Genomic DNA, 17,822 nt, shown 5'->3' with positions numbered 1-17,822 from the left:
ACTCTGCCTATTGCCTTCATATTAAATAATTTTAAAAAATATTTCCACCGGTGTGGAATTACCAAAAATAGAGAGGGCATAGCCTAACATATGAAACAGGAAAATACCGCCGTGTAATCCCTTTATTTCAACAAAGTAACTGTATTCTGAATACCACCTTTTTAAAACTGGTAACTGTAATGGAATACAGTTACTCATATTTTGTATTTTAAATACATAACAGCTGTACATGTATTCCATTACTCCCCAACACTGCCTACTAATTGATGTTATCGTGTTGTATCTTTGTTGTGGTCAGTGCTATCCTTTATGCTGTTGCATGCTGGGCCAGCAGGTTGAGGGTCACAGATGCCAACAGACTAAATTAACTGATCCACAAGGCCAGTAGTGTTGTGGGGATGTAGACGGACTCCGTTAGGGTGGTGTCTAAGAGACAGATGTTGTCCAAGATAAAGACAATCCTAACCAATATAGAAATTATCTATTAGATTACATTAGTCTTGATACAGCCTCTGCCACCACATCAGATCAATTGCTCTGGGCTCCTTTGATCAGCTCCATCACCTAGTGGGGGTGGGGGGGTCATAGTTTGGTCCCACCTTCGCTGTTGTGATTGGTGTGGGGGTAGGGACTGACCTGGTAGCCTGGCTGCCCCTGGGTGGGTCCGGGATGGGAGTGAGGTTCTGGGGGTGCTCCGTCTCTGGGCTGGGGCACTGGCTGGGCCTTGGGGGTTTGGGTCCTGGTTGGTGTGTTGCCGGGGTTGTGGGCGGGTGGGTGTATGGGGGCCCAGCCCTGGCGCAGGGTGCCGCCAGCTCATCGAGCCACCTGGGGGGCTCTTCAACTGGTGGGGGAGGCTGTTACATCTTGCATTAGGTCTCCTCTCTTCAGGAACTCACTCTGCAGGAGGGGGAGATATAGGAGAGGTGGAGGAAGATCTCAGCTTGGGCGTCTATTGTCTTGTGTAGTCTGGAAGATGAGTGGATGATGGGGTGGGTGCAGTTTTCTCTGTGGTGAGGTCGGGTGGGCTGTCCCGGGCTCTGTGGGGCCAGGCGGCGCTGCTGAACTAGGCCCCGGTCCAGATGGGCCTGATCCCCCCTTTCCCTGGCGGGTTGCAGAGTATGGGGGTGCCTACTGGGGTCAGCGGGGGAACTGGACCCAGGGAGGGGTCACTTGCCCCTCCCTTCCTTCCCTCCCCATCTCCAGCTGTCTCCCTCTTCCCGCTCCACCACAATCACCCACACATGCAGGGCCTTGGGGTAAAGGTGTGTCACCAGGGTGCAGGGGAGGCATCCCCTCCTCTGTCCCCTTCTGGCTGCCTGTGCTTCAATTTTATCCCACAACTTAGACATTCACATTACTCACACTCTCATTACACATACATATAGGATCTTGGGGGTGGGCACGCTACACGGTATCCAAAAGACCATCAGGGTGTACAACCTCACCCCTGGCGTCGTTGCCCACCTCTCAATTTTAAATACATGTAGACATCGAGGGCTATCAGGAGGGGCTATGTGCTTACCTGCTGCTCTCTGGCAGGTAGCTCCATGCCCTCCTGGGTTTTAAATGCACCTTAGGACACACATGCATCAACACTACATATGAGCGGGCGGAGGGAGGTTTGGAGTCTTCACACACCCCCGTTCTCTGCAGCCTGTTGGAGCAGGGGGGCTAGGAGGAGGAGTTGGCCGCCCGATTGGGGTCTGGAATGTGGGGCCTCCCTGCTGCTGTCGAGCCGGGGCAGTCTGCTTCTCTCCACCGCAGGGAAAAGGGTAACACTACCTGGGTCTGGGTGCAGTTTCCCCCTCCGGAGGCAAGGGTACCTAGACCTAGGACTTAGAGTATGCTTGGGGAGTGTGATTGTGTGTACAGTGTCTCTTTATGTCTGTCTCCACGTTGGGTGAGTGTTGAGTAATTGCATATGAGAGCATGAGGGTGGGAATGGATGTTTGTGTCTGTGTGTGCCTGTATGTCTGTGTCTATATGTCAGGTTGGGTATCAGACGCCACCTCTCTAGGGACATCTCAGGCCCTCCAAGGTGTGGAGGCCTGTCTCCCCCCACCACTTCCCCTGCCAGTGGCAGAAGCCCTCAGACATCGGTTCTTTGTGTCTGGGGATGGGCGTCCGGGTACCCACCGGCTCACTCCTTGGTGGCTGCTTGTCGGGGCCTGGAGCCTGGGGCTCGCTTGGGCCACTTTGGGGATGGGGTGCCCTCGGCCTCTCGGCCTGGGGCTCGGTTACTCTGGCACAGCTGGCTGCCAGCGGAGCTCACGGGCACGTCACTGCAACCCCCCCTGGCTTCTGCTCCGCGGCTGCTGAGTCACCCCTCATCTGGGGCTCTCCCTCAGGCTGCCCCTCTGTTGGTCTTCCTTGGTCTCTTGTGCTCTGAGGGCCTCTGGATGTCTGGAGCCTGGATCTCCTCCATACCTGCTTCAAGCCCTGGAGGACGGGGCTGTGGCTCCCCACACCCTCTAGCAGATCATTACATGAAGGAACCTTTTAAATACAAGCGCGCTCATGCTCACAGGTGTACACACGGGGACTCACACACACAAACTACACCCTTTTTGGCTCCTACCTCAAAGCACACTGTGCGCTGTCGATCTTACGTGCTGCACAATAATGTTTATTTAGTATTTACTGTTACATTCCCATAGATCATCGTGATGTTGTTTATTATGTTGCTCTTTTTTTTTCTTCTGCTTGTTTTCTCTTTTTTCTTTCTCAACAGGTGATCCAGGTGATCCATAGATGTATTTTTTGTCTGCTTATTTTGTTGGTTTTTGTTTTTTGCCCTTTATCCCCGTCCCTCTTCCCCGCTGTTTTTCTTTCCCTTTCTTTCTCCCCTTTCTTTTCCCCAGTCAAGTCTGTCCTGTATTTAACAAGTGAAAATAAAATAAAATAAACAATAAAAGGTGAATCAAATAGACCATTATGGCAAGGCTGGGATGGTCCATTTGGTAAAGTAAATCCGTTGGGCATCTTTCTTCGCCTTTAGACAATAATTCTGATGGCAAAAGAGCCAAACGGGACAGGCAAAAAAAAAAAAAGATAAAGACAAAAACCTCCCACCCACTCCATGACATACTGGCTAGTCACAGGAGCACGTTCAGTGAGAGACTGAGATTACCAAAAAGCACCACTGATCGACACAGGAAATCATTCTTGCCTGTGGCCATCTCCCTGTACAACTCCTCCATCTAACACACTGTAAACACTGCAATAGTTAGACCCTTTTTACACACACTCTTTTCTACTCTGTAATATTCTTGTCAATTTTCTTGATATCTATTTATAATCACCTCTGTTAATCCTTGATATTTATAATTGAGTGATCTGTATATATTAGTGCTATTTCTTAAATGTGTAAAATCTGTAACATAATGTATTGTTTAGTCTGTTACTGTTACTATTTTTACCATTTCTTCTTGGAGCAACTGTAACCCACATAATTTCCTTAGGGATTAGTAAAGTATTCTGAATATGATTCTAATTGTTTCAGGACACATGACCTGCCATTATCCAATGACACATCTGCTTACCTGTATCTTTTGCTCGTTTCTCCTCCTCTTCTTTTCTCCTTTTCTCTTTTTTCTAAACTGAGCACCTCATGGCTTTGAACTTTTCTTGTCCATCTTCCATTGGTTTTAATTTTGCACACCAGTATGAACACCCATCGCCCAACCCGAGGATCACCACAACATAGCTTAATAAATCTACACCTTAGTTCACATATTCACTTTGTCTAGGGTTTATTTCTGGGATTTCGCACAATCCAGGATTCAAATCATAAATACATAATGAGCTTGGATTTACAACATTATGAATGAAATGTGCTCTATTTGGGAGCAGCCGGCCCCCCTCCCCTTTTGACAGGTTGTGTGAGACTTTAAATCATCAAACTGTAAATTATAAATTTTAAATTGTTATTGATCCCTTTACCCCCAGGCCTAAAGTGTATTGCAGCGGTTCTGGGCTTTTTGGGTTTTGTTTGACAGCTGTGTTCTGTTGTTTCAGGTGGCAGCGTTGTGTTGCCATAGTTACCATGTGACATGCTCTCTCATCGACTGTGTGTTTTCTGGGTGAGAGAGCGCCTTTTTCTTGTTGTTGTTATGCTAGAGCTACGCCGAGCAGTTGGGTTAGCAGCGGTGTTTTTCTGTTGGAAATAAACGGCTGTGCTGCCTGGCAATACGGGGAAGCAAGACCAAACGACACCTCTGTCTCCTCCTTGTCTGAGCTCACCACAGTATATTTATTTTCTTACTCTTCATATATTTATTGTTTGTTTACTTGCACTGCTGTAACTGGAGCCTTGTAATCTTGTCTCTCTATATACTGTACTGTATGTAGTGGAGACGACAATAAAGTTTACTTTGACTTCAGCACAGCAGCAAGCGGGCGCACCGAGGGCTCTCGCGCTCACTTTTTGCATACAGAATTTTGAAAAAACATCGGTGCAAATTATAAGTCTGTATCATTATGTCTGGTGTTTTCATGTTTGTTGGTTTGTTGTTGTTTGTTGTTTGTGTTTATTTCTTATTTTTGCGAGTTGGTTATTAAATGCTTCTCCAGCCAGCCAGAGAATCCCCCGCCGCCCCGCCCTCTCCACCCTGTGCTGCAAGCAGCAGGCGCACCTCGCAAACGGAGGGCGCCCTTACTCCCAGCAAATGGGCGATAGAAAACCGATCGGTGCCTATGCCATTCCAAAAATGAGCTGGCATGATGTCAGGGCAGCATGAGTACGAGCAATTATTTATTTTTTGCCATTGCCCGTGATGCCGCCCCCCACCACAATGCCGCCCCGGGCAACCGCCCGTGTCGCCTGTATCAAAAACCGCTACTGGCTACAGTAGTAAATCTTGTCCATATTCAGTTTGTGGGTAATCTATTATTTTCTTTCTAAACTTCTAAAAGTTTGACTTAAGGGGGCAGGATGTTTGTTTAAGGGGGCATTGCCCCCTCTTGCCCCAGCGTATAGCCGGGCAAGAGGGAAACCACAGCAACAACTAAAATAAGCATAAGTAACAGTAAATAATAAATATTGAATGTTACTGAGCAGTATACAGTACTAATAATGCATGATATCTTTAGAGGCAGCAGTGGGGCAAAATAGAGTGCTTGTGTGAGTAGCTCTTTGTGTGTGTGTGTGTGTGTGTGTGTGTGTGTGTGTGTGTGCGCGCACACTTGTGTTCATAAGCTTTTTCCCTGTAAGTGTTTAATAGTAGGTGTGGGGAGCACTGCCATGCCCTACTCCGCCTGCTCTTATGTGTTGTTAATGGGTGCTGTTCTAAAGTGCATTTAAAACACAGAAGGGGCATGGTGCTAATGATCTTCTGCCAGACAACAGCCGGTGTCAGCATAGCCCCTCCCAAGAACCGTCAATGTCTACATATATTTAATGTAACTCCTTCTGGTGAGGTGGAATTTCCCCAACTGTGTTGGGGCAATAGATGCATGTGGTGATTCAGGAACCACATAATCCATCCATCCTTGTCAGGGTTGTGAGGGGTCTGGAGCCTACTCCAGCTACCATAGGACAAGAGGCAGGGTACACCCTGGACAGGTCGCCAGTCTGTTGCAGAGCAGACAGAGACAAACAACCATTCGCACTCACATTCACACCTATGGGCAAGTTAGAATGACCAATTAACCTAACCCTGCTAACTGCATGTCTTTGGACTGTGGGAGGAAGCTGGAGTACCCAGAGAGAACCCACACAAACACAGAGAGAAGATGCAAACTGCACACAGGGGCGGCCCTGACCAGGTGGTGAAATTGAACTCAGGATCTTCTTGCTGCCAGGCAGTGGTTCTAATCACTGCTGTAATTCAGGTTCCCTGTATTTTAAACATGAGGAAACATACTCAGCAGTGCTTCTGGCTGCTATGGACTCAAGCTACCTTTTCAGGGATATTGGAGCTTTTGGGTGAAACAGTGATGGTGGGACCCTTGCTGCTTATGCCCTCAGAAAAGCCCTGCAGAAAGAGGAGCTGGATCTCCCTGAAGATACTCCGCTTCCTGGTACTCAACATCTGAGGCCTATGCCACATATCTTTGTGGGAGATGAGGGTTTTCCTCTCAGGTAAGTGTAGGAATTGGTCCTCAGACTTTTAGTCTGAATAGGAATACTATCCTATTTTTTTTTTAAAAAAAACTATTAAACATTTTCATCATTCATATTGTATTGTCGCAGTTTTAATCTGTAGCTATATAATGTATTTTCCATTTCTTTTTCATATTATGTCATTAGAAGGAGGCACATCCTCCGGCCTTGTCCTGGAAAAGTCTCACCCAGCCAAGGAGGATCTTTAACTACCACCTGTCTCGTGCCAGGAGAGTTGCAGAGAATGTCGTTGAGATCCTTGCTGCAGAGTGAAGGATCTACCACTGGATGATCAGTGTGAGCCCTGAAAATGTGGACCCTATTGTTAAAGCAACAGCGGTTCGGCACAACTTTAATAATAATAAAAGGAAGATGTTATGTTCATTGGCTCAACTGTACACTTTAATTTTGACGGTTGTCCTATGAAAACTCACCTCTGTGTAGAGAAGTCATGAATCATATCTTCACCTCACTTCTCTTTTCAGGTGGCAGGTTTCTGAGAAAGAGCTCAAATGAAAGAGCTCCTCCTCATCTGTTGACTGCTTAAGCGCAGTTAACACTTCTTTCTCAAATTCAGGGAGACAAGACACAAGGAGACACACCCACACGAACACAGAGAGAGGGACACAGAGGACAAAGACACAAGGGGAACCTAATAAACAAGGAATCAAACAGACCACAAGAAAACCTTGAAGCAATAACAAAAATAAACTCAGGACTGACTGCTGAAACTCTGCCCTCCAGCACTATCAGTAGCAGGAGCAGCAGCAGCCCCTCAACAACAACTTTGTACCCATCATGTAAAACATAGGCTACGTTTGCTTTGCGTTGTCTCCACCTGATGACAGTGATATAGTATGATGTGATTCCATAGTCATAATGTAACACAGAAACACTCAAAAACACAATAAACTCAAAAACTGGGTCAAAGACCCAGAACCATGACAGTTTCACCCTGTGCTATTTAACTATGAAATCTGCACGGGAGGCTTTACAAAACATTTTGAATAAATACTGAAATTAATTTTAAGTGAAGGCTAAATATAATTATTTAGCCTTGTTGCACAAACAAGCCTCCAAAACTTAATAAATATAGAATTTGAAAAATTAGAAACCTAAAAAGTTACACTAGGTACTAGATACATGTTCTAATGAGCTTTGGCAAACAACCATTTGACTAACATGTCTGTCTCACCTGGCTCTTGTTCCATCTCTGTTCTCCCTCTACCTCTTTGTGCTGACAATCAAGCCAAACACCAACATCATCAAATATACTGTTGAAGCCAGATATTTATATACTCTTCAGATAAAAACACAAACACTTTTTAATTGTAAAACATCAAATCAGACTAAGCATTTATTTTTTTAAACTGATAAATATAAAAAACATATTTGTTAAATGTAAGAGTAAAGAGAGAAATTGTAGGTATTCATAATCATTTGGAACCCAAATTGTATTCAAAATTGATCCACACTTATGGAGCTCCACAATTCTTTTCCCGGTGTTTTGGTTGATATCTCTCGATTTTCCCATGTCAAAGAAACAGGCTCTGTGTTTTGGGGGTGCCTTATATGCATCCACAGGTGTGCCACCAATTTACTCACATGGACTCTACTAACCTATCAGAAGCTTCTTCAGCTCAGAATGGAATCGTCTGGAGTTTTCTTATTAATTAACATGAACTTAGTGTATATTTACTCCTAAATTTGATGAAAGTTATAAAAAATATAAAGCTCTCTCTCTCTTTATTCTGACATTTAACTAATTCAAAAGATATTTCAATATTTATTTATCCAAAACAAAACAAGTTTACTCTAAATTGATGTTTAATAGTAAAAAACAATGTTTTTATGTTTTTTTCCATAAAGTGTAAATATCTGGTTTCACCTGTGAATATACTGCTGTGTATTGAAATTCCTCTTGTTTTGCATAGAAATATACTGAACAACATACAAAGCATAATATATAAAATAATATCTACCTGAGTTTTTTCTTTGAAAGAAGCCCCTTATGTCCATTGTTGTGTTCATCAGTACATTACTGAAACCGATTTAGAGAGTTTGTTTAGCCGTGGAGGTTAACAACTGAAAATATGAAATAAACACACATGTAAGCTAAGACTCTCTCAAAAAAAAAAAAACAGCATTGTTGTTCGGCTTTTCATTTCGCCATTTGTTGATTCACTCGAAGAGCAAGTAACGTAATATGGGTCAAGTGATCAGTCTGATATCAATCTTTTGTGATACTCTGTCATATTTACATTATTTGTACAGTACGAATGATTTGCTTTGGTACCTGGTCAAACTTAAGCTCTCCTCTGTCTGCCTGGCTGCACTTCTCCTACAGCAAACTCGCAGGCAGCAGCTTCTCCCCCCTCGCTCACATGCGTAAGTGCTGTGCTCAGTCGCCTAGTGCCTGAGCTCGGATCATACCAAAATTAGGGGGACTGTGCACTATGTGCTTCGAATATTGTGTGTAGTTTTTGTTTTATACAGTTGTCAGTCAGACATCTAACTATGAAACAAATTACACTCCAAAAGACCCCGGGCTTCTGAATAAATGACCCGGGCTTAAGCCCAGTAAGCCACCCCTCCGCTCCGCCGATGCTCCTAAGACCCGAACTCTTTCATGGCATGCATTTTTAATTTCTCTTTGCTATTTGGGCTGACTGGGACCTGATGAATGTAAAAACAAAGAATTACCTGATTTTTCTTTCTAACAAATATTAGATCCACATATGAGGACATTCATTTTAAATTTCGACAGAACTGTAGCACTATAATGTCCTCGTAAGTGGATATCAGGCGCTTGTACAGCAAAATTTAGTATTTTGGTCCAGACAACCCAAAATGTGATGTCCACATATGTGGACGCTAGGTCACTTATGTAACAGTAATAATACAACTGCTAATGTACAGTTTAATTGACTAAAAACAGGCCAACCCACAGTTACTGAGCTGCTAGTTTTAGGTCCTGCTGTTTGTTAGATTCTGAGTAATAACTCACCAAATGTGTCAAACTGTGCAACAAATCAAGTGTGTTAAGAGTTTTGCATATTTTTTTCAATGTTTAAACATTTTTCTTTTTGCAAAGTATAGCTACCATCTTTCCTGTGGACTTCTTAATGTCTACAGTCTCAGATCAACACAGCTCTGCCCTCCAGCACTATCAGTAGCAGGAGCAGCAGCAGCCCCTCAACAACAACTTTGTACCCATCATGTAAAACATAGGGCGTTTATCAATATGTATACTTGTGCGTACTTGCGTTCTCGTGTACTCGTGATACGTCATCAGTCGGAGACCAAGTACTGTTCCAATTCGAAGTACGCATCAAGCCGAGAACGCGAAAAAGTCCCGGATGTGTTCTCGATCCGCCCGTTATATCGAGCATGCATCGGTGTGGACTTGGGACAGCTATATATCCCAGAATGCATTTCGTCCAAAACTCAACAGCGGACTCCCGGCACATCGTTTGGACTGTTGTTATTCAGTCTGGTTCTATGTGTCCCTTTGTAACTTTGAGCACCTGGCCCTTTAAAAATCTCTGCACAGCCCTTGTAAAGACTAGTGATGGACTGCACTGTGCCGAGGCTTCACAGTGCACTGTACAATGGCAAGCAGTGAGAACAACGTCATTTCCTTTGTCTGGGAAAGTCGAGGCTTCAGAGCATCGAGAAATCCAGGACGTCTCTGATCATATCAAGGCTTGCTTTTTTGAGAACAAGTGATGTCACCGAAGACATGTCACCGTGTTTTGAGTGTTGGTGTGAGTTATGAACAGTTTTTCCTGTGACACAGCTAGTTTTTATGTAACCTGCTGAAAGGAGAAGGGTATTCCTTTGGTGTCTAAACATAATATTGAAATGTGTTACTATTACTATAATAATGTCACCAACACCCCAGTATTTATGTGCACAATCACTTTCGCATCATTTGAAAACAGTGGAACAGTTTTCAACATCTCATGTCCTGTTGGATTTTGTTAAAACTAAAACTGAAGGATTGTTTGTTAACTTCAGTGAGAACTCTGACATTTCTTAACTGAAGTTTATTTATATAGAAGACAGTGTTAACAAGCCTAAAAGTTGATGTGAGCAGTAAATAAAAAAAGGGTTAAACACACAGTATCGCTCTCAAACCGCTCCTCTTCCTGGAGTGAAGCACAGCCTGATAACCCTCCCTCTTCTTCCTGCTCTTAAACACAGCACCTCCTCTCTGTCCACGTGTTTCCTCATTCCCTCCCCTTCAGATCTGCACTTTGAAGATGGGCTTAACCAACATGTGGAGACGTGTAAGAGCTGACAGGCTCCGTTCACTGCAGAAACATGTTGTTGAGATCAGAGCTCAGACTAGTTTCCGTGATAAGAAAGAGAAACTCACACAGTCACTGACACTGAGAGGAGAAATGGCACACAAAGGAGTTCAGCTGAACCGAGAAACCTTCTCTTGTTCCATCTGTTTGGATCTACTGAAGGATCCGGTGACTACAGCCTGTGGACACAGCTACTGCAAGAACTGTATTAAAAGTTTCTGGGATGAAGAGGACAGTAAGGGAATCCACAGCTGCCCTCAGTGCAGGAAGACTTTCATACCGAGGCCTGTCCTGGAGAAAAACACCATATTAGCAACTTTAGTGGAGGAGCTGAAGAAGACTGGACTCCAAGCTGCTCCAGCTGATCACTGCTATGCTGGACCTGAAGATGTGGCCTGTGATTTCTGCACTGGGAGGAAGCTGAAAGCCATCAAGTCCTGTTTATCTTGTCCAGCCTCTTACTGTGAGAAACACCTCCAACCTCACTATGATGCAGCTCCATTAAAGAAACACAAGCTGGTGGCCCCCTCCAAGAAGCTCCAGGAGAACATCTGCTCTCGTCATGATGAGGTGATGAAGATTTTCTGTCGTACTGATCAGCAGAGTATCTGTTATCTCTGCACAATGGATGAACATAAAGGCCATGAAACAGTCCCAGCTGCAGCAGAAAGGACTGAGAAGCAGAAGGAGCTCGAGGTGAGACGACTAAACATCCAGCAGAGAATCCAGGAGCGAGAGAAAGATGTGAAGCTGCTTCAACAGGAGGTGGAGGCCATCAATGGCTCTGCTGATAAAGCAGTGGAGGACAGTGAGAAGATGTTCACTGAGCTGATCCGTCTCATCCAGAAAAGAAGCTCTGATGTGAAGCAGCAGGTCAGATCCCAGCAGGAAACTGAAGTGAGTCAATTCAAAGAGCTTCAGGAGAAGCTGGAGCAGGAGATCGCTGAGCTGAAGAGGAAAGACGGCGAGCTGGAGCAGCTCTCACACACAGAGGATCACAACCAGTTTCTACACAACTACCCCTCACTGTCAGCACTCAGTGAGTCTACACACTCATCCAGCATCAATATTCGTCCTCTGAGCTACTTTGAGGATGTGACAGCAGCTGTGTCAGAGACCAGAGATAAACTACAGGACATTCTGAGAGAGGAATGGACAAACATCTCACTGACAGTCACTCAAGTGGATGTTTTACTGTCACCACCAGAGCCAAAGACCAGAGCTGGATTCTTAAAATATTCACGTCAAATCACACTGGATCCAAACACAGCAAACAAATACCTGTTATTATTTGACGGAAACAGAAAAGTCACAAAAATGAACCAACAACAGTCTTACTCTGATCATCCAGACAGATTTGCTGATTGGTGTTATCAAGTCCTGAGTAGAGAGAGTCTGACTGGACGTTGTTACTGGGAGGTGGAGTGGAGAGGAGGAGAAGTTGGTGTAGCAATTGCATACAATAATGTCAGCAAAGTAGGGAATGTAAATGAATGTTTATTTGGAAACAATGGCAGATCTTGGGCATTATATTGTGACACAAACAGTTATATATTTCTGCACAACAATGTTAACACTGACCTCTCAGGTCCTCGGTCCTCCAGAGTAGGAGTGTACCTGGATCACAGAGCAGGTATTCTGTCTTTCTACAGCGTCTCTGAAACCATGACTCTCCTCCACAGAGTCCAGACCACATTCACTCAGCCGCTCTATGCTGGACTTTTGCTTTTGTATAATGGAGACACTGCAGAGTTGATTAAAGTCAAATAGAGAAGACAGGTTCATGTTGTTCCCTGACCATTATATGTACTTGTGTAGTTTCTAAATGAGGCTTTACATTTTAGAAGCTGAGAAGTTCAGTGGTCCATTGATATGTGAAAATAATATTGCACTTATTCAAACTGTACTTACATTTATATACCTTACATCAATATAAATCTGAATTTGTTCTTATGGCTGATAATCATGTGAGTTTAAATGATACTACTCTTCATATTCAGCATGTTTGAAATCTGTCATCAGTCTGGTTAGTGGTTTTATTCTGTAGTTGCTGTAGTGGGTTGTCAAATGCAACAATATATTGGAGCTGCAGTGATTCATCAGTTAGTCAATGATTAGAGAATTGATTGTTTTATAATTATTTTAGTCACATTTAAAGCTGGTTCCAGTTTCTGAAATGTGAAGATTGTTGATTTTCTTGATCATATATGACTGTAAACTTAATGTCTTTGAGGTTTGAACTTTTAAAATGCGACAAAAAACTGAATCCTTGAGGTTTTTGATATTATGTTATTATTTTTTATATCTAGATCATTTGTCATATTTACTCATGAAACGTTTGCTCACACTCGATCATTTATACATTTAAATATAAAAACTAAGTCATACAGGCCTGTATATTGTGGAGGATAGACATGTTTCTTTGCCCTGAGCTGTGTCTGGCAGGCAGAGCGTCTCCACAAATCTGATGGTTCTGATTTGGAGAAAATAAGCCGAGGGCCACACCTGGTGGACAAACACAGACATGATAGGAAGCGTGTTTAACCCTGGAGAATCCATGGGGTCAGAGCCGACCCCATGGATTCTCCAGGGTTAAGATGATGGATTGAAATGAAAATCATGGAGGATTTATGCATTTTTAGGTCTGTGTCTTACAGCAGAAGCAGCATTTACATGAGCTCACTGGCCTTTTTCCACTGAACACTCTTCTTCATCACCTCATCTTCCTCTTCTGACTGCTGCTGAGCTCCAACCCTTTTTACCTCCTGGAGATGATTCACATTCACTGAAATTTCACTCAAGACACAGAAACTGTTCAGCTATTCCCAGTTTATTAGTCTATTTATTAGGAACCTCTGTTGATTTTATACTTAAAGGATTTTTCTTTTGTCATTGAACCTTTTAAGGGTTTTCTCAAAGTAGTTTTTGGGGAGTTTTTAATTAGATTTACAGCTTCAGAATAACTTTCTGATGTCAGATTAGCAAGTTTGTGTCCAACCCTGGTGTTTGATCAGATGTTTGATCCCTGCAGGGTTGGATTTTTCATATGAATGTTGAATTTGTTGTTTTGGAATTGAATGACATTTTTACTGATGGATTATTTGTTGTAAAAAGTGGATCTACCAACAGCTTTTTTTGTTATTATGATTAAAATGTAAAACAAATATATTTTCCACTTTTTGTGTGACAGAGGCAGGAATTTCTCTGTCCTGCATGTGGAGAAATCTGCTGTTGAATCAGAACATTAACAGGTTTCAGGTTGTAGTCAAACACATATTACTGTGTATCATGTGTCAGCAGGCATGTGTTAACAAGGATTAGAAGACACTTTAGTAGCTTTAACACATTTCTGCTTGTTCACATATAAACACATGTGATTTATGTCTGTTTATCTTTGACCTTTAATTAGTTCCCACAGTGAATTCATCATGTAAATCTCTAATAAAGTGGAAACAATGAACAGCTTGTCACACAGTTTGTTATCCTTGTACACAGTCTCTGCTGCTGTGTGCTGTGCTGCACTCACTCAGAGATAAGAGTACATATACAGTGGGAAAAACTAAACTACTAATCAGCAAACATGAACACGAAGGAGGGTGAGCAGAGGCACATGAAGGTGGACAGCAGGGTGAACACACAGTGGATACACAGACAGACCAGGGACCAGCACATGAGTAGATGCGACTTAAATACACAGAAGAACACAGGGAGATTACACACAGGTGGGGAACACAGCTGGAAGTAATAGGGCTTTGGAGAGTGATGTCACGGGAGGGAGCACGGCCACGATTTTTGGTCGAGCCGCCATCTTAGTAGGCCAAACAAAGCATACGGAAACATTAGCTATGGTTCATACGTGCTGTGTTGTCGGTTGCAACATTAGATCACACGATCGGGAAGGCAATAAGCTGGAAAATGGGCTCTCTTTTTATCGTTTCCCCTCCTGGAGGCAACGGGAGGGACCTCACGTATCCGATATTACTAGATGTCAGGCTTGGATTGCAGCGGTGAGACTAGCTGATATCGAGTTCTCTGCCATCCCCAGTTTTTTTGTTGGTTTGCTCATGACAATTTCTTTCCGGTAAGTTCTAAATAAATTCATATCGCTCTTAATAGGATTTTAGTGTTATTTTCAATGCGCTGAGGTCATAGATAATTAGATAAACATTCTAATGTGTGATGCTGCAGAACAAGGATGCAGACTTGACACCGAACTAAACCTACACTAAACACGAGGGCACAAGACAAAACCTGAGAACAAAAACCCTAAACCAGAAAAAACTGAAACATAGTATATAATATTCAAAACGTGATAACTAAAGAATCAGAACATAAACCATAATACATATAAATACCAGAATACAAGAAACTGAAAATGCTGGGCCAAATGACCCAGAACCATGACAATTAAGCCCTGCTCTAAAAAAAGAACTGACAAAGATGTAACACGAATTCATGACACCTGAGGTCACTCTTCAACTCCTCCACTGTTTGGACACAGCCTCAGACTTTTGAATAATCTGCAGTTCAAAATAAAAGGCAAAATAGCCGAACATGACATTATTTTGATGTGACTGTTCAAATTTGATCATGAGTCACCAAATTACCTCACCAAATTAAAAGCATCTGCATCCTTGGCAATGAATGTACCATGAAAATATGGTTTCAATGGCTTCATGGAATAAAAAAGAAAAATATTTTCAAAATCTATATATTTATACTACATATACACACACCCCATTTTATGAGTTTATATCATTTATACAAACCAGTATTATTGCTTTGCCAGGAGATTCTATGAGGCAGACATACTGAAAAGATATTGATAATTAGTAAGAAGATTTCAAATAGATTAAGACTGAAACAAAAACAACTGACAGTTTACCAGCACCCTTAAAAAAATACATCAAAGCAGTACTTTGGTTGATCAGCATATATCTGCCTTCTTGTTGCACACAGAACACTGTCGGGTCAATGGCCTTGTAAATTCTACCAATGCAGGACTTCCTGTTGCGGAGGGAGAATTTTCTGTGTGTGCACAATCCATACAAAGCCAGTCCTCTGGCATGCAGGCTTTGCATCAAAATATGGTAGGAGATGTACAGCGGCTGCAGTTCCTCTCTGTTCAGATGAGAGTATGAAGGGCCATACAAGCCCAAGCCACAATACATTCTTACATTCTTTCACTCTTTCACAACTTGACGCATGATACATGTACTGTCACTCTCACATAGTTTTACTTTAATTTTGATAATTAAGTGTTTTTTATTCTCATATTTAAACATTTTAACACACAAATGGCAGTATTATGCTCTCATATACAGTAGCGTTTTTTGATATGGGCGACATGGGAGGTTGCCCAGGGTGGCATCAGGGGCATCCGCCCATGTCGCCCATATCAAAAAAAAAAAAAAAAAAAAAAAAAGTTGCTTGTACTCATGCTGCCCCGACATCATGCCAGCGCATTTTGGGGATGGCATAGGCACCGATCGGTGTTCTTACAGCCATTTGCTGGGAGTAAGGGTGCCTGTATCATAATGCCTGGTGTTTTTGCGTTGGTTGGTTTGGGGGTTTTTTTGTTTTATTTTGCAAGTTGGTTATTAGATGCCGCTCCAGCCAGCCAGATAATCCCCCGCTGCCCCACCCTCTGCCCCCCTGCCACACGCAGCAGGCACACCTCACAAACGGAGGGCGCGCTTACTCCCAGCAAATGGGCTAGAAAACCGATCAGTGCCTATGTCATCCCCAAAATGCGTTGGCATGATGTCGGGGCAGCATGAGTACGAACAACTTTTCGTCACAACGCCCGTGATGCTGCCCTGGGCAACCGCCCATGTCGCCCATATCAAAAACCGCTACTGCTGGTATGTATTGATTTTAGCCTGATATCGCTGAGGGCTGCAGTTCAAATGATCATCTACCAACATCGATTTTTTATGATCAGTTCTTGTCGAGCTCTTGCATGCATCCACTGTCACATAATAATTTACATTTTATTGCCATGAGGGAGGACAGGTCCTTCATTGCAGGCAGAGCCATCGCACTAAGCCTTGTACACGGTGGTCCAACAACAACAGGCTTTTTGTCCCCAACACTCTTCTCTTGCCTTGTTAATGAACCAGATTTGTCTAAACCAGTTTTGGAAGATACTGCAGATAGCAGTGTGAAAATTTAAAAGGGTAAAAACTGATTTCTCAGTTGTTGGATAATCTTATGGTATTATGTGCATTTCATTCTACTCCATGCATTAATTGGGGCCCTTAAAATTGCTTTGTTTTTCCTTTTGAAGGTTAAAGAATATAAATCTTTTGAAGATCTGATAGCAGCAATGTTGCCACTTCAGGAATACTTAGCCAACACTTGCTCCCTGTGGCCGTTGCAGAGGCCGGAAGACAAGAATCTACTTGTATGTAACATTCTTAAGTCCCAAATAATACACACAAAGCGTGTGGTCCTTTTGAGAAGTACTTATGTATTTAATTATTATTGTTCAATAATAACTTGAACCCATGCAGACTGCCTTGTATTCTAGGTCTTTGATGGGACATTTCTTTGTGTAAAGCTGGACCATCCCTCCACAGCTGACCACATCACATGAAAAATACAGATTTGGGATATACACTTTTGATGATGTGAATAACCTGAAGTCAAATATTTGTAATTACAGTTTTTATATTTCATATTTTAAATTATACTTCTTTGATCCACTCAGATTTGATGTGGAGATTTAAAAAGCGAACTTTAAGAATAAGTTCATGCCCCAATTTAAAAAAAAAAAAAAAAAAAAAAAAAAAAAAAACCACACGTTAAAAGGTAATTCTGATTATCATTTAGAATGATGGATGGACTCAGGACACTTGAGGTGCTGGACAAAATCCAAGCTAAACTGAGTTTTGCTCTGCATTGCATTTAAAAAAAAAACCAAAAAAAAAAAACCAAACAAACAAGGTGTTTCAACTGAGAACACAAATGATTAAAATCATTCAAATTAGGTACTGTTGGAATGATCTTATCAGAAGTGCTTTATTATTGTGCCTTATATTAATTTTATATTAATCAACACTGTCATATAATCATATAGAAGTAGTTTTAAGTGGACACAGCCCTGAATAATAAAGGCATTAGAATAGGTGTCCTTCAGTCGTAGCTCTAGCCCATGTTTTCCTATAGAGCAGTAGATAAGAGGGTAGCAGCTTGTAGTGGAAACTTACTGAAAATACTGTTGTTTAGACTAGAAAAGGGTGCCCGGTAATAAAACTGTCAGGTGCCCATCACCATTTTGAGATCCACGGCAACGTGTCTTACAGGAAGCATCTCCCTCCTAGAAATATTGTAAAAGCGAAAATAAAGTGTTAAATTGTCTACTGAGCAGTGTTTTGTCTTCCATCAGATGCCTCTGAGGAATC

General features: G+C 42.6%; 1 protein-coding gene across 1 annotated transcript; it reads left to right on the top strand.

The window, feature by feature from the left end:
* The first annotated feature begins 10,494 nt into the window (after positions 1-10,494).
* LOC134624618 (tripartite motif-containing protein 16-like) lies at positions 10,495-12,242 on the top strand. Its single transcript, XM_063469627.1, has one exon. It carries the CDS (start codon positions 10,510-10,512, stop codon positions 12,184-12,186), a length of 1,677 nt encoding a protein of 558 aa, XP_063325697.1. The 5' UTR covers positions 10,495-10,509; the 3' UTR covers positions 12,187-12,242.
* Positions 12,243-17,822: the final 5,580 nt, after the last annotated feature.

The sequence above is a fragment of the Pelmatolapia mariae genome, linkage group LG3_W, assembly GCF_036321145.2.
Source record: "Pelmatolapia mariae isolate MD_Pm_ZW linkage group LG3_W, Pm_UMD_F_2, whole genome shotgun sequence".
In the NCBI taxonomy this organism is placed as follows: domain Eukaryota; kingdom Metazoa; phylum Chordata; class Actinopteri; order Cichliformes; family Cichlidae; genus Pelmatolapia; species Pelmatolapia mariae.
Note: the sequence above shows the minus strand (reverse complement) of the source record. Positions and strands in the feature narration are given on the sequence as shown.